The 22268-nt window shown below is 36.8% G+C and overlaps 1 protein-coding gene across 1 annotated transcript in view; it reads left to right on the top strand.

The window, feature by feature from the left end:
- Positions 1-8350, top strand: part of LOC148062772 (uncharacterized) — a 32567-nt gene extending 24217 nt beyond the window's left edge. Inside the window, exon 11 of the mRNA XM_087812362.1 lies at positions 7941-8350. Within this exon, the coding sequence (XP_087668488.1) occupies positions 7941-8111 (171 nt within the window). The 3' untranslated portion in view covers positions 8112-8350. The remainder of the gene's footprint in view (positions 1-7940) is intronic.
- The last annotated feature ends 13918 nt before the right edge of the window (positions 8351-22268 follow it).

The raw sequence follows: 22268 nt of genomic DNA, 5'->3' as shown, positions 1-22268 counted from the left end.
TTTGGGTCGACACCTTCTCCTGGACCTTGGCTAGCAAGGTTTTGATGAAGGATAGTTTGTAAAACTAAGGGTAGAGCATAAATCATCAAGACGGTAAACAAAAGTCTTGATCCTTGTCCAAGTCCAGAATCTATTAACAGAAGCATTAATAGGAATATAACTCTCGGGAGTGGATGCTTCAGATAATGTACGTCGACATTCGTCAGATAAATTGCTTGGTATTGACTGTTGCAAATGAAGGATGCTGGGAAATTGTTGAATTGCATTTCATTATGGATCTGGGTCAGAGATGATGACTGATGAGAAGAAGGAGTTAATGCTCGGTAAGTGTCTGAACGTTTTATATGTAAGAAGACGCAGTCTGACAGCAGCTTCTCTCCACTTGTGTTTGATTTTATCAGCCACATACTCGCGATCGGTGAACATAAAAGTTGAAATAGTAACAGGGGAGATTTCAACTTGGAGAAAGTACAGCAAATCCAAGATAACTCTATGAAGATTTCAACAGTACAAGGTACTTATTTAACTAGTAGAACTTAACTCGTAGAAAAAGATTCTCATTAGACTCTCATACCATAAAACACTGATGTTTGACCTCCTTAACCATTTCAGTTTTTTTCTTAGTCCACAAAATTTAAGAAGTTTGAGCTAGCTTAGTATTGAGTAGCGCTCAGAAGAGGTTGTGAATACAAATACAAATCTCAGCCCCACCAATAGACTTGTAAACAAATGATCGAAACGATGACTGTTGAAACTCCTTTTGCTTGTTTTTGTAGTGTTTGGATTCATGATGAACAGTTGTTGAAAGGTTTTCACGATAAGCTTTAGTTAGATTTAGGTTCCTCTATAAGATGTCTATCTGGAGATAGGATGAGAAGCTCAGTTGTCTAGAGACTTAAATTAAGACCCAAAAGTTGGCAAAGGCTTGTACATGTTGCTTATTGTAAAAGTACCATGATTTAAATCGAGATCAATCCAACTGCAATGTCTATTGTACAGCTTGTTAAAAGTCCATCAGCCATACTGTACATTACTGTCCAGATATATTCTTAGTTTGTATTACTTTCTTACTTCCTTGTAAACTCCAAGTCTCAAAGTAAGTAGGGTAAATACAGTTGCTAGTCTTCTACATGGTGTCTAGCTTTGGTGTAACGCTAACTGCTAGCTGTCGGTTGTATTTAATTTGATGTTTAAGGATCAAACAACCAATTCTATACGATAACACTCCAAAACCTAGAGCCATGTGCCTAGAAGAGGATTCGGCATTCTGTGTGCGAAACCTTCACTTACTTGAAAGTGGTTTAAATTAAAGTCGATTTACAGATTTCTTCATGTGATTCAAACCTTTGAGTTGGCTGGCACATTTCAGGCTACATCTTTAGTAACACACACTCAAATTAAAGTTGGTTACATTGGCAAATCAGAGCCCAGATGGTACACGGCTATATGTAGAGAGGGTTGATTCGTCAACAAGAAGAAGTGAAACATGGAAAACCAAAGGTACCTTTACAGGATCTTGTGGACGCAAAGTTTTTTTTTCTTTTTTTTTTTTTAGCTTTTTCCCAAAAATCAAATCGGGTCTGCCTCACCAATTTTCCATTTTGACTTTCCACTAACTCTAGACCCTTACCCCCACGAATATAACGCATTTTTTAAATGTATCGCCAAGTTTCGTTTGAACCAGGCGTGTGTATTGGCAAGAATCTGATGATGGGGTACGTAGCATGATACAGTGGCCACCATGTGATGTTTTGGGATACTGTGGAAACAAGTATATATTGGTAGTATTGACCAAGAACTTGACTCTGGTGTTGCAGAATTTACAGACCACATGACTCTTGACAAAGTCGTAACTGCTTTTGTTTGTTTTTTCAAACCAAAATATGACCAAACATCAACTTTAAACGCTGCTGGACTGTATCCTCTCGTCCTCAGTCATCTTGGGGATCTTTGTAGTATTGTCGAGTACTTGACTCTGGTGTTGCAGATTTTACTCTTGATGAAGTCGTAACTGCTTTCATTTGTTTTCAAACCAAAATATGTCCAGACATCAACTTTAAACGCTGCTGGACTGTATCCTCTCGTCCTCAGTCATCTTGGGGATCTTTGTAGTATTGTCGAGTACTTGACTCTGGTGTTGCAGAATTTACAGACCACATGACTCTTGACTGAAGTCGTAACTGCTTTCATTTGTTTTGAAACCAAACTATGTCCAAACATCAGCCTTAAAAGCTGCTTGAGTCGACTGTATCCTCTCGTCCTCAGTCATTAGCGGGATCTCGCAGGATTTCATCGTTCCTTTAGCTGAGGAGGACGTAATGAATGCGCAAAGGTATACGTGTATATTTTCATTGTTGAATATTATATACAGTATCATAAAGAAAAAAAACAATATGTAAGTGCATTGATATTTTCTTAGCTAGTGTAAGTTAACCGTTTACCAAATACTGCCTTGTTTTCTCCGCGATAAACTTTTTTTCACAAGTTGTAGCTTCCCCTGTCATACCTCCACGAGTGAAACCCCTCATCCGGAATCTGTCCTCTCCTCCACCTATCTTTCCACCTCTCCATCCCATCTCTTCCCCCCCCCCCTTCCCGTCAGCCACATCGTTCTCCATTACAGATGAGTGAGGGCAGGCGAGTGGCAGTATATTGATGTCTGCCTCTCAGGCCGGCAGAGTAGTGACAGAGCTGTCTAAGCGGCTTCCACAGGGGACGGCGGCGACAGAGATAGGAGCAGGGTGGCGATGGAGCTGCCAAAATGCAGAACAGAGAAGAAAAAACCGGGGAGGATAAAAATGTCAGTGGGCACAGATTTGGGAGAGTTGTCAGGGGAAAAAAAAAAAGGGATAAATAAAGTTTCTGGGACGAGATTGTTGCGGAAGTGTTGGCCTCCATGTCCGCGGAACGAAGAGGAGAAATGTATAGAACCCTCTCGTGACTCACTTTTCATTGAGTACTCGTGTCTCTGAAGGTTTTATTCCTCGGATCAGCTCTTCGTTTACAAACGCCAATTAATTATTCAGCGAGTTTCAGTGTTTCCCAAAATGTTCCCCCGACGTATAAACGAGGTCTCGGAAGCGCTCTCCGGTGTGTTTTCGGTATTCTTCACTTCTCCGCCGTCCTACCCTGAGTTTGCCAAAATTCCATATCTGAATATTCAATAAATGGCTTCAGCATCGATCACTGGATCAATACAAAGACACAGACGCACTTCTCTGCTGCTGAAATGCAGTGATAAGACAAAAATAAATGGTTGTGGAGGGATGGAAGAAGGCGTGGAGCGGGAGGAAAAATGAAAAGGGAGGCGAGAGAAGGACCAGATTAAATGCGGTTTCTGTGTGTGTGTGTGTGTGTGTGTGCGTGCGCTGGTTGTGCGAGGGTGTCAGTCACTGGTGAATAGTGGCGAGGGTAAAATCAATAGTAAACCGGACGTGAAATGGAATTTGAGCTTCGGCCAGATAGGGTGCAATTGAGGGAGTTTCTGCCGCATATGCACGGAGCACAAAGTGTGTGTGTAAGTGTGTGTGTAGGTGTGTGTGTGTGTGTGTGCAGTCAGGTGGAGCGTCACGGGCAACTGGAGGTCAAAAGCACGACTGAAAAGGGATCTCATGAACAGGGACTGTCAGCCGGGACGATCCGTAAAGTCTTTGTCTTCCGGGTCTATGACTTTTCGTTCTAAAGTCAAGTGCGTCCTGTTCCTCGTGGCTGGGACTCGACGTTCTTTTCTTAATCCTAATTTATGTTGAAAGTCGTCAGTCAAACGTTTAAGGGATTGTTAAGAAAAGTCCATCTCAGTTCATGTGGTTAGCAAGCGTTAAATACATTAAATTGAATGTGTTGTTTTTGCTTTGGATGCTGGTCAGTCGGCCAGCTTTCCATTACTTGGAAAGGGACTTACTGCAGAAAATGTCTTTGAAGGTTGATCAGGAAGTGACACTTTGAGGGAGAACGTTAATGAGAACGTTAAGACCTTCAAAAGTATAACTTTCCTACTGAGTCTTCGGGTCTGTTCAGCTGCTGAAAACACAAGTAGCAAAGTATTTGTACTTTCAAGTGTTGGCTTGTTTATGAGTTCTACTTTTAACAGTCGAAACACATTTCTTCAAGTTTCTTGAATTGAAGCTCTTTCTTTTTAATTATTAACATATCTTAACACAAGTTTACAAACTATTCAACGTCTTATGCAACTCGGATTAATTTAATTATAAGAAATAATTGAAAACGTAGCTTATCAACACCTACAGCTGCCGACACTTAGAGATAAGCTTATTGTAATATTGTGATTAAAAATTTTATTTTCCTTCTTAATTGTATAGTAAGTGTTTTGATGGATTTTGTATTATATTGTAAGTGAGTAATTAAGTAAGTAATTTATTTTTATGGAGCGCTTTTCCAGACCAGGGTCACAATGCGCTTAAACAATCAAAACAATACTCAATAAAATATATACGTAAAAAGTCAAGATAACACAGAATAATTGTACTCCTTTTTACATCAAGGCCAGGGGACTACAGGTGAAAACTAGCCTTTTGGCTAATTCTGTTTTTTTTTTTAACCATTTGTAATCAAGTCTCTTATGAATTTTTCTCTTCTAATTTGAAAAATTTAAATTTCTCTAAATTTGTATTATCATCATAGTAATTTTATGGTTTATAATTTAATATAGTATTTTCAAAATAATATATTTACGTGCAAATATTCACAGGGTTTGATCATTTTTTTTGTTGCAACTAATTCTCCGGCCACTAGATGGCAGCGTTCATAACGACCTCCTTAGCGAAAGGAACGGTTCAATCTCGGCGATGACTGAGGACGAGAGGATACAGTCGACTCCAGCTGCTTTTAAAGCTGATATTTTGGACATATTTTGGTTTGAAAACAAATGAAATCAGTTACGACTTCGTCAAGAGTCATGTGGTCTGTGAATTCTACAACACCAGAGTCAAGTACTCGACAATACTACACAAATATCCGCCCCGGTTGTGAACACTTGATCTCCTGATGTCTTCTATACCCGCATGTCTTCATCTCAACAGTTAAATCCAATGAAGATGTTAGTGAAGCCTTTAAAACACAGCACAATAAAGACGTGTTCATGGTTGAGAAAGGACGCGGCGCTCGCTGTTATCTCCGGTGTATTCGGCGCCGGTCGACTAATCGCACGTCGCGTTAGATGTGTACCAACATCCTGTTTGCTTTTAATCGCTCGGCCACTTGTGGAAGGACTCCGGAATATTTATCAGCTCCGCGATCCGGGCTCCCAATTTACGAGCGCGAAATGTCAGCGGGATTACCTGGAGCGACCCGAGCTACCTTTGAGTGTGATGAGGGCGGCCATGTGAGCTCGGGGGGCCATAACCGGGGTCTTAAAAAGTGGAGCAAAGTGGAGCATGAAAAAGTTATACGACCAGACTCGCGCCGTCACCCGCCTCCACCGGCTTCTGCTCTCTGGCCCGTGAAAGCGAGATAAGCAAACACCGGCTGTTGTAAATGAGGAGTGTTTTCGGCAACGGAAAAGAAAGCTGCTGATCTCAGCACAGTTAAGAATCTGTTAAGAAAAGCTACTTTTTTTTTTTAAAGGCAGTCTGCAGTTCATCCCGCCATTGTTAGGGGGAGATTTATGAGTCAACCAAGGCTATTCTTTACATTACATTTGAGGGGAAACATGATACTAATTAAAACCTATTTGAACCTTTTTAAACGAAATTATTTGTGCTGGAAATGAGTCCACAAAGAATGGGGGACAATGCAATTGTCTCAACCCGAGCTCTCTTGGACCCTTATTTTCTCAACAAAGCGCCGCAACTGAGCCTCATATCTCGCCGCACAGCATCTCTTTAGAGGTTCAAGTGGTTTATATTCAACAATCCAGGCGGGATTTCTCGCTCTCAAGTGTGTTCCCTGTGGTTAGCAATAAATGACTATGCTTTTCTTTTTCTTTTTACAAAAAAAAGGTGAGAATTGCTCCTTCTTTAAACCATATGAATTATATACAACTCGTCTTTTCTATGACAAAAAAAATACTTTAAATGTCTTCAAATGTAACAACGATCCAAATAAACCGTCAAAAAACCCAACAAAGCCTTTATTTTATGTCTGAAGGTTGTATATCAGAAGGAAATTGTCTCGTAAAATGAGTTTAACATTTAAAAACGGACAATTTCCCAAAGTAGTTTTCAACACAAAATTGAATATTTTCTTCTACTCTCAGTTGCTGAAATAATTGGGGGAAAGTATTCGTATGTACATGTCTAAGCGTCATTATTTTCATTAAAGAAGTATCCCTTTTGTAACATTTTTGTTCAGATTTAAATATATATACTGTAAATAAAGTTAAACACAATTGAACATCTTATTAGCAACCATTACAGGCATGGTAAAAGTGCAGCCCGGGGGCCACATGCGGCCCTTTAACTTTATCTATGTGGCCCTCATTGGTTCAAAGACATTTTTTATTGTGTATTTATTCTTATTATTCTATGTTGGTTCAACTCTACATATGACGACAGGGTTTCTTTTTTAGGGCATTTTATTCATTTTTATAAGAATATATTCAAAAAATGGTGAATATTGAAAACGATATTTTCGATTCGAAATAATTTAAAGTTAAACTATAAAATAATAACTGTAGCCTATTTAGTTTATTTTTGTAACTCTAATTATATTAAAGTTTTTGGTCTTGATTTTTGCTAGTGGCTCCAACAGTCACTGTATAAAAAATGTGGCCCCTGAGGAAATGTAGTTGCCTTAACTAGCATGTTTTCGGGTTGTTAGCAGAAAAATTGAGCAATTAGCATTGCCACTGGGCCACTAGTGATGGTTTGACGAAGCTTCGTGAAGCAGTGTCATTATGTTCAAAGTCCACTAGATGGCGGTCTCTGCACTATTTTCATTTGTTTTGACATTTGTTTTGTCATTTTAAAACTGATGGCGCCACCTACTGACCTCTGAACAACACAACACTGTTTCATGAAGCCTCATCAGCAATAATATTATGGACCGCACAGTTGATGTGGGGGTCCAGATGTGGCCCCCGTGCCTTGTGTTTCTATCAAATAAAGGACAAAAGAGGTAAATAATTTTGTGTCAGGGGTTTCAAATAATGAGCTAATTTAGGAGCAACATTTCGTCACTGGCCATTAAAAAAAAAAAAGTCTTCATCTCTCCTTATCGTCTCCGGGGGAACCGGCGTTGTGCGTCTGCTCAGACTGGGTCAATACTTCTATATGTGGACTCGGCTTCGCTCGCACAACTCCATGGAAATCAGCGACTCTCATGCACAGAAGCCCGAGACCGACACTCACACACACTCAAGACACTCAAATTGCACATTCTTGCGCTTCCAAATGAGTTCCCACGAGACGCTCCGTCTCCTGTCAGGACCCGCTGCTGCTCCCGGGGCCCCGGTCCCGGGGACAAGCATGTCACCGGCTCCTCATCACTCTCTTGACCTTGTTACACTTAAAGTGAGAATGATGGTCGCCACTCGCGTCGGCTCCCGTGGTCGTCCTCCTGTTTTAATCCCTTTCTTCGCTCGAAATCTACTCTTTGAATACCCAGAATGCCGAGCTGCCGGTGTTGTTATCGCTTTGACTTCGGTAATGACGCGTTTAAGAGATAAAACCTGATGCTTTTTTTTTCGTTTGTTTCATTTTAACACAATATTGTGAGGTTTTGACACAGATTTTTTGACCAAACAATCCGACCCCCCCCCACAAAAAATGTGCTGTGATCGCCGAGAGAAAAAACGAGGCCGGAGAGGAAGCGGCTGTTATGGACTGGAAAGCACTCGGAGTTCCTCTGAGCCGCCACTTACTGATGCTGTAGTGCTGCACCGTTAACTCTGCTGGCGTCTGCTGTCAAAACTTCCTTCCATCTCGTTAGTCGGGCTTCTTCCATTAGTGTTTACGCGATTCCTTCTTCCTTCTGTGCTGCAGCTCTACTGGAAGCTGCGCTGCGACGACGAGCCGGTGCTGGTCCACACCGAGCAGCTGCTGGCGGAGCTGGGCGGAGACATGGACGGAGACGAGGACGATCCCGACGTGGACGAGCACTTCGAGCCGACCAGCGACGATGACGACGACGACGACGCAGCCATGGAACATTAAATGTCGTTTTTTTTTTTCCTAGCAACGGTTTGCTGTCTCTGTATCCATTTTTGGGAAAAAACTCCCTTCGCCGGGTTAGAGTTTAACTCTAAAATGATCACTTTATCTACTTTTTAATGATTATAGATTCTAAATTGATCATAAACTGATCGTTTGTATGTAAAAAAAAATACTTTTAATGTCTTCAAAATCCAAATAAACCCTCAAAAAAACCGACAAAGCATTTATTTTATGTCTGAAGGTTGTATATCATAAATAAATTGTCTCCTGAAATTAGTTAAACATTTAAAAACAGACAATATCACAAAGTATTTTTCAACAAAAAATTGAATTGAAGTTTTTGTTATACTTTCAGTAATCGTACGCACGATTTTTTGTAACATTTTTGGGGAAATTATTATTTAGATTGGTTCAAAGAAAAACTCATGTTGAAACTAACAATTTTATTGTGTATTTATTTGTATTGTTCATTGTTGGTTCATCTCTACATATGACTAAAGGGCTTCTTTTTTAGGGCATTTCTTTCATTTTTATAAGAATATATTTAGCATAAAAAAAGTTTAAAGTGAATATGAAAAACAATATTTTAAACTCAAATATTATCATTGTATCTACTTTTCAATGAATATAGATTCTAAATGTGACTTGTTTTTAATCTTTTTGTGTTAGTTTTTCTTATAAACATGCATCAAAATGATGAAAACAAGTTTATAAATATCATATTTACATGTTTTATCTACAGTTACTTTATCATTTATATTTAATTAATTGAAAACTCAATAGATACTGAAATAACGAAGCATTTTCTTGACGTCGATGGCGTCGTCACCAACTGATGATGTCATAGCTCCGCCCTCGCTTTCTCGGTCCTGGAGTTCACTGCACGCACATTTACTACGTCTGGGTTAAAGCTAATTGTCCTTTAAGTGACTGACTTGTTGAAAAGTTAAAAAAGTAGATTAAAAGAAATTGAAAACAAATAGCTGAGCATGTGTTTGCAAGTGGACCAATCACAACAAAGCAGGGGTTGTCAGGAATTAATTCTACAAGAAAAACTTCTACTTCTTTTTATTTTTCTTGTTGTTCTCCTTGTTCTTCCTTTTTTTCTTCATCTTCTTGTTCTCCTTCATGTATTCTTCCTGTTCTTCCTTCTGTCCTTGTTCTTCCTTCTGTTCTCCTTGTTGTCCTTGTTGTCCTTCTTGTTCTTCCTTCTGTTTTTGTTCTTCTTTTTCTCCTTCTTGTTCTCCTTTCTGTTCTTGTTCTCCTTGTTCTTTTTGTTCTTCTGTTCTGGTTCTCCTTATGGTTCTTCTTGTTCTCCTCCGTGATCTCCTTCTTGTTCTTCTTGTTCTTCCTTCTGTTCTTGTTCTTCCTTCTGTTCTTGTTCTCCCTATGGTTCTTCTTGTTCTCCTTCTTGTTCTTCCTTCTGTTCTTGTTCTTCCTTCTGTTCTTGTTCTCCCTATGGTTCTTCTTGTTCTCCTTCTTGTTCTTCCTTCTGTTCTTGTTCTCCCTATGGTTCTTCTTGTTCTCCTTCCTATTATCTTTCTTTTTCTCCTTCTTGTTCCTGTTCGTCATTCTGTTTTTTTTCTCCATATGGTTCGTCTTGTTCTCTTTCATTTTCTCCTTGTTCTTATTCTCCTTCCTGTTTTCCTTCTTGTTATTCCTTTTGTTGTTCTTCTTCTCGTTCTTCTTGTTATCCTTCTGTTCTTTTTCTTTATTGTGTTCTTGTTCTCCCTCTTGTTCTCCTTCCTCTACTTCTTGTTTTTCTACTTGTTATTCATCTACTTCTAATTCCATCCCTTATTTTATTATTTGTTTTAAATGCCAAAAACCCTGACGTGTGCAGGATGTTGCGACGTCACTAAAATATCAAACCTTGAGCCAGATTTCTTTTACTTATTCCTAACAATGGACTTGTCTGGACAGAGAAACACCTGGAATGTCTTTTATTCATTTTATGAACCTTGGCATTCATTTATTTTTTTAAAGTATCTTTTGAATTCACAGGTTCTCTCATGTATTCCACTGATCTATACATTTAACCGTCATATTATGATCATGTATCACTCGGTATCGTCTGTAACGTCTATTTCTTCACATGAACCTTCTCGATGCGAAAACCTTTCATTGTGTTCCGGCCGATGAAAAAAACGTCTCCATCATTCATTTCTCCGAGAATTAAGCGAAAGTCACTCGCGTCTGATGGTTTTTTTTTTTATTCTTCAGAATGTTGAACGGCCTTAAGCGAGGAAGCTGACTCATGCAGCACTCTCCTTCAGTTCCTTTGACTCTCCGATGAGAAGTTTGACACAGAAAACAACAACGTTACTCCTGGGTTAGAAGGTTTTGGTGCTTTTCAAGTTGCCCTTAGATACGACTTGTAGTCATCGTTACCAGCTTTATTCATGATTTTTTCTCTTCTGTTCTCCCTCCCATATAAAAAGAACAAAAGACACATCCCAAATATGTTATTTTTAAATAAATATTTGTATATATATATATATATATATATACAAATATTTAAATAGGTTTCTGAAGACTTGCAATTATAACTGTTTTATGAACTGTAGTTACAATGAACACGCCTTTGCAAGGTTTTCCCAGATTAGTTAAGTAGCTCTTAAGTGCTACGATATTCTTCGGAGCAATCTTAAGAACGATGTGAAAGAACAATGTGTTTCCCAAAGTCTGTCTTCGCTTAAGAAGATCTTTAACTAAGAAGAACATGTAAGATGATCAATGTAGGGGCCGTTAATATTCTTCACTTTTCATGTTTATATATATACTATATATACTATATATATATATAATACAGTTTCAATCAAAAAGGATTTTGTAACATGACATTTAAATTGTAGTAAATTAACTAAAATATTTTAAAAAAAAAACAATGTATACAATTTTTTCAAAAGAAAAAGTATAATTTATTTTAATTTAAGTTGTTTAATTTATTGTTATTAATCTCATCAAAAACGTTTCAAATTATTTTTATGTTCTTCCTGAGCTTGAATGGGTTTCCTGTAAGAACTCCAATTTCCTCCCAGAATCCAATAACACACACAGGCAAACTGAGGGTTTTCAGGGTCCCAGTGTTTTTCTCTTTAACTGGGACATATTTCATGTCTGGAATCTAAGAATCAATTGAGAAAATCGGGTAAATAGTTGCGACGTGTTGATCAATCATTTCTGTTTTTCATACTTCAACATTAGATAGGTCGCCATTTTGATCCTCCACTAACATCAGACCCTCTATCCGACTGACCTACTTTTGTAGAAGCTACTCAAGAGAAGCTGGATGGATGGATGGATAGATGGATGGATGGATGGATGGATGGATGGATGGATGGCTATATTAGTCCCTCTGGAGATCTTTTTCGGGAAATTGGGTTTCTAGCACGTTTTATAAAAACAAGAACAAACTGCAAACAAAAGAACAAAGAACAAGGGATGACAAAGTGCAAGTATAAAGGACAAGGACCAAAAGGATACAAACATTAACATAAAAAATAATTCATAATACTTTCACTTTCCTGCCTCCAAATTAAGTATTATAAAGTCTAATAGAACAAGGAATGAATGAGTCCCTGAGTCTATTAGTGTTGAATCATGGGAGGAGCATTCATACTCCATGTGCTTCTCTGTTCACTAATGACAGTGTTCAGAGGATGATGTCATCATCCATGATTGACAGTAGTGTCCAGAGATCTCCTCTCAGCAACTGTCACCAGTAACACCCTTAAGAACTCACGGAAGACGGCAACTCTCCCTCCTTTGAAGGATCCCAGAGCCGGTAAATAGGAACGTTATCTCCCAGATAACGGGCGCGAGAGAGATATGGTCGCGATAACGTGGGTCTGATTGTGGCGTGAGGCCGAGATACGTCGGCGTTCGTTGCATTTTATCAGCTCTTAACGTGTTTGGAAGTGTCGTAATACTCGGCGATGTCTCATGTTGTTGTTTTTTTTTCCTGTACCTTCAGGACGAGTGATGCTGTCAGGTAGCGTTTGGGTCGAACAATTATAATGTGCGAGCGAGTCCAACGTGTGAGTGATTAATGACTCCGGGGGCCGGTCAGCCATTTTTTTTTCCAGGTTATTCTGAGTCGACCTAGCGTGAGCCGGTGCCGCGGCGGTCACGACGCCTCTGGGTAATCTACGAAAATCCTTGTCCAGACTCTCACCTGTGCCTGTGTTCGCAAGGACGCACACAAACACACCAGCCCGGGAGTCGTGAAGGTCAAAAGAAAGTGAGTAGCTGTGGATCCTGTAATTGTGCTGCAGGTTTTTTTTTTTCTGAACCTGCGAGTTATCTTCGGAACGGTTCGGTCTCCAGGGAGACGGAGCCGTAATTAGTGTTTGTTTGTGCCTGTATGTCTTTTAAATAATTGACGGTAATGAGATGAGCTGAGGGGAATATAATCCCAGATTAGCAGCATGAAATATTCATGCGTATTCAAAAGCAACATTATGATTTGGACCTTATCTACCAGAACACACTCACCGGGCTTAGACTCCGTCCCGGTTGTTGACCTGAGTCGTGCGTTGTCCGAGCGAGCCGGTCCGACGCCGTCGAGGTCTGGTCCATAGTTTTTACCTGTTTTTGTCTTGTTTTTGGCTCTTGGCTTTCCCGCCGAAAAAATGGTTATTATCGCATCATATCACATCTATTTAGTCTCATTAATATTTCACTCCACTTCGTGCAACACTTGACGTGTCCCTCAGACACTGTCCATGAGGTTTGGTCTTCATGGAGGGTCTGGACCTTTTTTTTTTTACCTCTTTTACATGTCAAAATGTTTTTAAAACTGTGTTTCTTTTAGTATTTAGTCCAAGTTTTTTGTAATTTAAACACAATTTGGTAACTTATGTAATCACAGATTTACAATAAATGCAATTTCTTGCCATTACAAAGACTCTGTTTCTTTAAGTGTCCTCGTAAACAGTTAAAAACATAATTTAAACTCTTGTTGGAGCCAAGGTCTCAAGCTGGGAAGTTGTTTTCGTTGTTGTTGGATAATTAAAGGCGATCCTCCCCCTTAGACGCACCTGGGCAAAAGGAGTAGAATTTTATTTTCCGACAGCTAACACTTTTATTTTGTGTTTATTATTGTATCAAATCTAAATAAAACGTTCTTACGTTTTTAGTTTCAGATTTGTTTTTCCTTTTTTTCTATTTTTTTTGTGATTTTTTTGCCCCTTTAAAATAAGTGGAGAAAAGTATTGACATCAAATTTAGAGAAAGAGGTTATTTTCTATCAGTTTCTCTTACACAAAAGGTTTGTAAATGTGTTTTGCTATAGTAAGGTTTATTTTTTGTTCATAATTTTTTCTTAACTATTCTTACTTGCTTTGTTTTCTAAATGGTTATTATCGCATCATATCACATCTATTTAGTCTCATTAATATTTCACTCCACTTCGTGCAACACTTGACGTGTCCCTCAGACACTGTCCATGAGGTTTGGTCTTCATGGAGGGTCTGGACCTTTTTTTTTTTACCTCTTTTACATGTCAAAATGTTTTTAAAACTGTTTTTTTTTTAGTATGTAGTCCAAGTTTTTTGTAATTTAAACACAATTTGGTAATTTATGTTATCACAGATTTACAATAAATGCAATTTCTTGCCATTACAAAGACTCTGTTTCTTTAAGTGTCCTCGTAAACAGTTAAAAACATAGTTTAAACTCTTGTTGGAGCCAAGGTCTCAAGCTGGGAAGTTGTTTTCGTTGTTGTCGGATAATTAAAGGCGATCCTCTCCCTTAGACGCACCTGGGCAAAAGGAGTAGAATTTTATTTTCCGACAGCTAACACTTTTATTTTGTGTTTATTATTGTATCAAATCTAATTAAAAGGTTCTTACGTTTTTAGTTTCAGATTTGTTTTTCCTTTTTTTCTATTTTTTTTGTGATTTTTTTGCCCCTTTAAAATAAGTGGAGAAAAGTATTGACATCAAATTTAGAGAAAGAGGTTATTTTCTATCAGTTTATTTTACACAAAAGGTTTATAAATGTGTTTTGCTATAGTAAGGTTTATTTTTTGTTCATATTTCTTTCTTAACTATTCTTACTTGCTTTGTTTTCTAAATGGTTATTATCGCATCATATCACATCTATTTAGTCTCATTAATATTTCACTCCACTTCGTGCAACACTTGACGTGTCCCTCAGACACTGTCCATGAGGTTTGGTCTTCATGGAGGGTCTGGACCTTTTTTTTTTTACCTCTTTTACATGTCAAAATGTTTTTAAAACTGTTTTTTTTTAGTATGTAGTCCAAGTTTTTTGTAATTTAAACACAATTTGGTAACTTATGTTATCACAGATATACAATAAATGCAATTTCTTGCCATTACAAAGACTCTGTTGCTTTAAGTGTACTCATAAACAGTTAAAACATAATTCAAACTCTTGCTGGAGCCAAGGTCTCAAGCTGGGAAGTTGTTTTCGTTGTTGTTGGATAATTAAAGGTGATCCTCCCCCTTAGACGCACCTGGGCAAAAGGAGTAGAATTTTATTTTCCGACAGCTAACACTTTTATTTTGTGTTTATTATTGTATCAAATCTAAATAAAACGTTCTTACGTTTTTAGTTTCAGATTTGTTTTTCCTTTTTTTCTATTTTTTTTGTAATTTTTTTGCTCCTTTAAAACAAGTGGAGAAAAGTATTGACATCAAATTTAGAGAAAGAGGTTATTTTCTATCAGTTTCTTTTACACAAAAGGTTTATAAATGTGTTTTGCTATAGTAAGGTTTATTTTTTGTTCATATTTCTTTCTTAACTATTCTTACTTGCTTTGTTTTCTAAATGGTTATTATCGCATCATATCACATCTATTTAGTCTCATTAATATTTCACTCCACTTCGTGCAACACTTGACGTGTCCCTCAGACACTGTCCATGAGGTTTGGTCTTCATGGAGGGTCTGGACCTTTTTTTTTTACCTCTTTTACATGTCAAAATGTTTTTAAAACTGTTTTTTTTTAGTATGTAGTCCAAGTTTTTTGTAATTTAAACACAATTTGGTAATTTATGTAATCACAGATTTACAATAAATGCAATTTCTTGCCATTACAAAGACTCTGTTTCTTTAAGTGTCCTCGTAAACAGTTAAAAACATAATTTAAACTCTTGTTGGAGCCAAGGTCTCAAGCTGGGAAGTTGTTTTCGTTGTTGTTGGATAATTAAAGGCGATCCTCCCCCTTAGACGCACCTGGGCAAAAGGAGTAGAATTTTATTTTCCGACAACTAACACTTTTATTTTGTGTTTATTATTGTATCAAATCTAAATAAAACGTTCTTACGTTTTTAGTTTCAGATTTGTTTTTCCTTTTTTTCTATTTTTTTTGTGATTTTTTTGCCCCTTTAAAATAAGTGGAGAAAAGTATTGACATCAAATTTAGAGAAAGAGGTTATTTTCTATCAGTTTCTTTTACACAAAAGGTTTATAAATGTGTTTTGCTATAGTAAGGTTTATTTTTTGTTCATATTTCTTTCTTAACTATTCTTACTTGCTTTGTTTTCTCAATGTTTTTCTATCAAATTTCAGCTTTTCGCTCTTCTTATTTAGATTGACGGCCCTTCAGTCAGAGGAAATTTAACTGCCAACTCCTGATTTAAGGTATAAGGTTATACAAGCCAAATGTCCAAAGTATGGTTTAGGTCTTTTTAACAAGATCCCATGAGTCTGATAAATAAAATGAAGCTGCTAAGTGAAGATGCTAATTTAAAGTAATAAAGAAGTTTTAACCGTCCCTGAAGAAATTCCCAATTTTGTGTAACACTGAAGATATGGACAAACTATATTTTCGAATGTTTGACCTTCTTTGAAAAACACCCCTGATATTATAAATAAATTAAAACACGTTTTTCTTTCTTTAAACGCAAGCGATGGAACTTTAAACTGAATGGTATACTTGCTAGATTAGCTACTACGATACGAGTGTTAGTAAGTTTCATGATACAGTGTCCTCATTTCAAAGACCACTAGATGGCACTATCTGTTGTATAATCTTTGGCTCTCACCCACTGATTAAATGAAACCTCACATTAAATTTCTTTCAGAGTTTGTACATTTATTTCAGAGTTCGTACATTTATTTCATAATGGTATGGAGTTAGATCAGTGCCATAATAATTACAATTTTAGTAATAGTGTGGAGTTAGATCAGTGCTATTATTATTATTATTATTTCAGAGTTCTTACATTTGTTTCTGGGTTCCTAAATTTGTTTCAGAGTTTGTAGATTTGTTCAGAATTTGTAAATTAGTTTCAGAGTTCGTAGATTTATTTCAGAGTTCGTACATTTATTTCAGAATTTGTAAATTTGTTTCAGAGTTGTAGATTTATTTTGAACTACTGGGCCACTGTAATTTATGCAGGTAACTCATGTCTTTATTTTATATTCTTTTTTACTTCAAATTATCTTTTTTAACTTTTTTTTATTTGGTATTTTTTAACCCAAGAGTGAAGTATTCTAACAAACATTCACTTATACTTCGTCGCGTTCTTTACTCACTATTTCCACTTTCTATTCACGTGTCGTCTCCACGGACACTCTTTCTTTTCTTCGTCACAGAATTAACAGCAGATGAGATTAGATTAGACTTTATTCTATAGATGTATAGATTTCTTGTGATGGAGGATTTAAACTAAAGTTGCTCAAGGACATCCCGACTGGCTGTGTCACACATGTGCTGTAATTTAAGAAGATGTCACCGTGATGTGTGTCGGTGAGATTCCACCGATGGTGGAGTCGACACAACAGCAGCACAATCACATAACTCAACAAACAACATGCAAAAAAAACAAAAAAAAAACAGCACTGAACAACACACCAAAAATCAATACCTGAGACTGGAGCGCCGAGAATTAATTATGGGATGAAAATGGCTTTCTTCGTGGCGCGGCCAAGAGAACAAACACCTGTGAGTGAAAGTTTTCTTCGATAAATGTCATCTGGATGAAATGGACTCTGGCCTGTGACATATTGATTTGAATAAGAGACGCACATTTCTCCGCCGCGGAATGAGTTTAATGATCATACGGAGGTGTTCGCAGACGAAATGAATCCATCGAGGGGCAGACGTTGGCGGAGGTCGGCGGAGTCGTGGAGCAGCGACTCGGTGGTTGAGTCTTTCGACTCAAGAGTTGATCAAGTTTGAAATGAGTTTGACTTCAGGAAGAGTCGAGAACAGATGCGAGCGAGTGCATTTTATGAAGCGAACTTAATGAACCTTTAATGACATTTTCAGGACCACGGACAGCACTTCCCGATTTCTCATTGGATAGTTACAGCAGGATTGGGATAAATATTCCACAATTATACCAAATATTTTTGGACACCTGATCAGCATAATTTTATTACAAACTTTCCCTCTTTTCTGTTGTGTTATCAGTTTTATCTTGCCCTTTAAAGTATATACTTTATTGAGTATTGTTTTGATTGTTTAAGCGCTTTGTGACCCTGGTCTGGAAAAGCGCTATACAAATAAAAATTACTTACTTACTTACTGTTTCAAGCATAATTTTTTGGCGCCAACAACATTCCTACGTACCATTTTTTAAGACAAGGTGTTTTCGGAAGAAAAACTAAATAATCCCACATTGACTTTGGGTTGTTCTTAAGGAGCAAAAAGAACAAACAAATTAAAATGTTATTGGACTAAGGGTCATTGTGGACATTTTTAGCTTATGGTTTTCTCTTTGTGTGTTTTTTGTGTTGGATTTTTTATTTTGCACTTTTCAAAACTCTTTTCCAACGATATTTTCGAGCCTCGGTCTTCAGTAACACCAGAATAAAGAGAAACAAGTAAACATACAAACGAGAATATTTATTTAAAGTAATTGTTTTTCTTCTTCCTAAATACAATCACTGCAGCCACGCGTGCACGATTATACATACAGTAGTTAGAAAAATGACGTAACATTAAATGATCTTGTGTTTGATAATACAATTTTGTGTGTGTAAACACATCAAGAATTGTATTCACTTAAAAAAAAAAAACATTACCTAGACAAAGTTACACCTTTGAAAGAACTATTTTTTTAAATCCCTTTATAAGCAACAATAAGACCAATTTAAGTGAATGCTAACCTTTCGGTCAACATACCCTTTATAAGCAACAATAAGACCAATTTAAGTGAATGCTAACCTTTCAGTCGACATACCCTTGATCAATAATGTACTTTAAAATAAAGTACTTACAATTTTTTGAATTGAAAAAGAGATGAACATGTCCAATAGTATGCTACGCAAACATAAAGAAACTCTGGAGGTCGTTCCGCTAGCTTAGGTTGAGGCTGAAACAGCTTAGGCACCGAAAACCAATCGAAAACTTAACAAAAGATGTTTAATAAAGTCTTTTATCTCTCGTAACTTTAGTTTGCATCACGTAATGGCCGCTGGCTACGTAAACCTTTCGAAGTTTTGTGTTAGCGAGGTCGATGGTTGCCGTTATTCAACTTTCTCCGTCAATGATGTTAATGAAACATTTACTTTAAATTATTTGTATTTAATTCTTCATGCTCACCTGTTAAATAATATTTGAAGATTGCGATTAGCATTTAATGCTTATTTCCATTAGCAGCATCTGTTGTCGCTAAGCTAAAATATTTTAGCGTTGATTGTTTTTTTCGTTTTAGTCCATTTGAAGAATAATTAAATATATTTTTTAGTCAGTTTTTCTTCTCCGTTTACTGGATGTTTGCAGCAGCAGCGAGTGGAATATTTCAGCTGAAAACGCAGTGGAAAGAGGAGAACCGTGAGCCAGAAAGGTGAGCAGGGAAAAAAGGTTCATTATGTCTACGGTGCAGGTCTATAGATCACCTCGATGGTCCCGAGCAGTTATTTTTCAGTCTATTCCTGCAATCTAACAATCAAATGCGCCGCTGATAAAAGTGATCCGGCGCCGCGGCGCCGAGCTCTGCCGGGTTTGTTTGACTGAGTGCCAGCTTTAGTTTTTATACCTCATTAATTCACCGGAGCGATTGAGTGAGGGAGCCGTTCACTCTCCGTCATAAATCACGGGGAAAACCAAAAAAAAAAAGGGAAAAGAGCCGGAGAAACACAATAGGAGCGATCGCGGGGCTTAGGTAATGGATTAATCAGTCACTGACAACCAACAGGAATGTTGTGATTAGTAATTTCCGGCACGACCTCTGTGTAAGAAGCTGGTGATGAAGTATTAACCGAGGAGGTCGAGGCAAATACAAGCGTTAAATTAGCAACGCTAGCTCCGGGTTAGCGAGGACGTCCTGTATATGTAATTGGTTTCGGGCAGTGGCTCCCAAACTTAGTACTACATTTAATTGGTGCGAAAAAAACTAGAAAAAGGCGTTTCCAGAAGAAAGTACAGTGTGAATGCTGTCTCTGCTTTGTTGTGGAAGTAGTAGTGGGATTAGTAGTAACAGTAGAAGTAGTAGAAAAATAAAACTAGTAGTAAAACTAGTAGTAAAAGTAGAATTACTAGTAGTTTAAGTAGTAGAAGTAGTAGTGGAATTAGTAGTAGAAGTATAAGTAGTAGGTCAAAGTGGAAATATTTTCCCCATTGGAATGAATGGGGTAGAAAAAGAGGAATAAAAGAAACAGTGGAAGAGATAAAAGAAAGCTAGATCATTTCCCATATTTTGGAATCGAGCTGAATTGATTAAAGTTTGATTCAAAGTTCAAATCTGATAAAAAATTTGTAGGAGGAGAAGCGGCACAAAGTTTAGGTCAGAAGAAAACAGGATCTCAATTGTGTGAATGCTGGGAAGCAATGCTGGGAAGCATCAATTAACAACCTTATGATGCACTGGTGATGCATTATAAGCAAATTAATAGGGAGGGTCCATTGAAGACATGAAATAATGAATACTAAATATAGAATTCAGTTTAAAAGTATTCATTTGTATTGTAATAAACGTTTAATAATCTGATTTTTTCTAAAAAAAAACATTTATTATTTTTTAACCTACTGCTTAAAACAAAAAAATAACTCCACATACAATATATTGGAATTCTATGGAGTTGTATTGATGTCAAAACTTTGCTTTTTCCTTGAATTTTTCCCAAACAAATCCCATTGTTAATTCCGATCTGATGAATAATAAGATACGGCTCAACGCATGATCGCGATGAAGGGAAATAGTAGTTCTAAATTTTGCTGTAATGTATTTAAAATATAAACTAAGTTGTTGCCTCATTATATTTTGAATTATGAAACACAAATCAGAAAATAAAAAAACATGTTTTTTAAGTAGCCTTTTCGCTACAATACATCCATAAAATTAGATTTAGTATGTAAATTATTTTTTGCATGATTATTTCGTGACATTTTTTTTATTTATAAATATGTCAATTCCTTTCGTAAGTTTGTTCTGTGAAATTTGATTTTTTTAATGACTTTTTGGGTAAAATTATTTTTTGACTTTGTACATTTGAAAACTTGTTCTGACACCTTTTGTACTTTTTTGTGACATTTTAATTTTGTTTTAGAAGTAAAAAAAAAAGGGACTTTGTAAATTTACTTAGGAAAAAGCAATCAAAAGTATTAAAGTCTAGGTATATTGTTTTTTTGCTTCATAAATATGTCAATTTATTTTCTAGGTTTGTTCTGTGGAGAATTGTTTCATGACTTTGACTGAATGGCTTGTGTGACTCTGCATTATAAGTGGTCGCTCACAACACTCACTACCTATAATGTGGCCCCTGAGGAATTTCAAATCGTCCACCTCTGTCCTTAGAAGTTTGTGAACACGAACGAAAACCTCCGAAGTTGCTTTCACAATCTCCATCTTGACCTTTCCAGCGCTGAGCTCAAACCATCAACCGTCTTTGTCCTCGCCTCGCACACCCAATCGGGCAATTACATTAACCGCCCCAAAATAAGTTTGACCTTTCGGTTGTCAAAGTGTTTCTCAATGGTTTTCAATGCTTTTTTTTGTTCTTGTGAGACTGAAAATGTGCATTTTGTCTGGAAACTTTCTTTTCTACGTTGATGAATTAGTTTTCCTGTTGTTTTGTCTCTCAGGAGACTGTTGACCTCTCGTCTCGAGTCCATCTCGGACACAAAAATGATAATAAACCACTAATTATTAACATCCTTTTGCAATTATTTGGTCCTTTTAACAGTGTATATCTTTCCTTTCTGGTTCTTGTTTAAATAAAAGTGAAAGCTGGCGTCACATTATTCTCAATATCTATTATTAATTTTCTTCTGGATCGTCCACATTTCATACTTCAGGGCCCATAACGCACTGCAACAACTGAAGTAGTTATGATAGCTTTAAGTAAGTTTAGAAATATTTAATATCAGTCATCTTGTTCAGCCAAAAGATGGTCTTATTTTGACCCCCTCTTTGTAATCGGAAGAAAATAATTAATGCATTTGACTTAATGCTTTTCATGGAGTTTCAATGGAGTTCAAGGGTATTAACTTAAATTCCAGTAACTATGTTTGTGTTGCAAACTGATATGCATTCATGCCATTTCCTCGAGAACACAGATCTACATAAATTCGGCTCAACGCAGATCAAAAAATGAAAATGTCACAAAAAACATCCAGAAATATGTCTTTGTAGAAACAACACACAGAAGTAGTTTGCTTTGTGACTAAGCTTGTTTTATGACATTGTAGTTTATTTAATTTTTTTATAGTATATATGAGTTAGTATATTTTTATTTTTGACTTTTAACTAACAAAAGAACAAAAAAACATGTTATTGGACTGAGGTCTGTGGACATTGTCAGCTTATAGTTCAGCAACGTTTTCTCTTTCTCTCTTTTTGTGTTGGATTTTTTTCTCTTGTACTTCTCAAGACTTTAAACGTTTTTCAAACTATATTTTCAAGCCTGGGTCTTCAGTAACACCACAATAAAGAAAAAACAAGCAAACATAGAAACGAGAATATTTGTTTAAACTATTTTTTTCTTATTCTCCTGAATACAATCACTGCAGCCACGTGTGCACAATTATACATATTTTTGACTGAAAACTGTCAAGTTTTCTCGATAATTTCGATTTTTTTTATATGAAGTGAATTTATTTTGTGACTTTGTACATTTGAAAGCTTGTGCTGATACTTATGGAAGGATTTTTGTAACTTTTCATTATGTTCGAGAAGTAAAAATGAAAAAATGGGACTTATTAAATTTGCTTTGGGATTTGTTAAAAAGTATTTAAA

The sequence above is a fragment of the Callionymus lyra genome, chromosome 17 (assembly GCF_982586985.1).
Source record: "Callionymus lyra chromosome 17, fCalLyr1.hap1.1, whole genome shotgun sequence".
Classification (NCBI taxonomy): Eukaryota; Metazoa; Chordata; class Actinopteri; order Syngnathiformes; family Callionymidae; genus Callionymus; species Callionymus lyra.
Note: the sequence above shows the minus strand (reverse complement) of the source record. Positions and strands in the feature narration are given on the sequence as shown.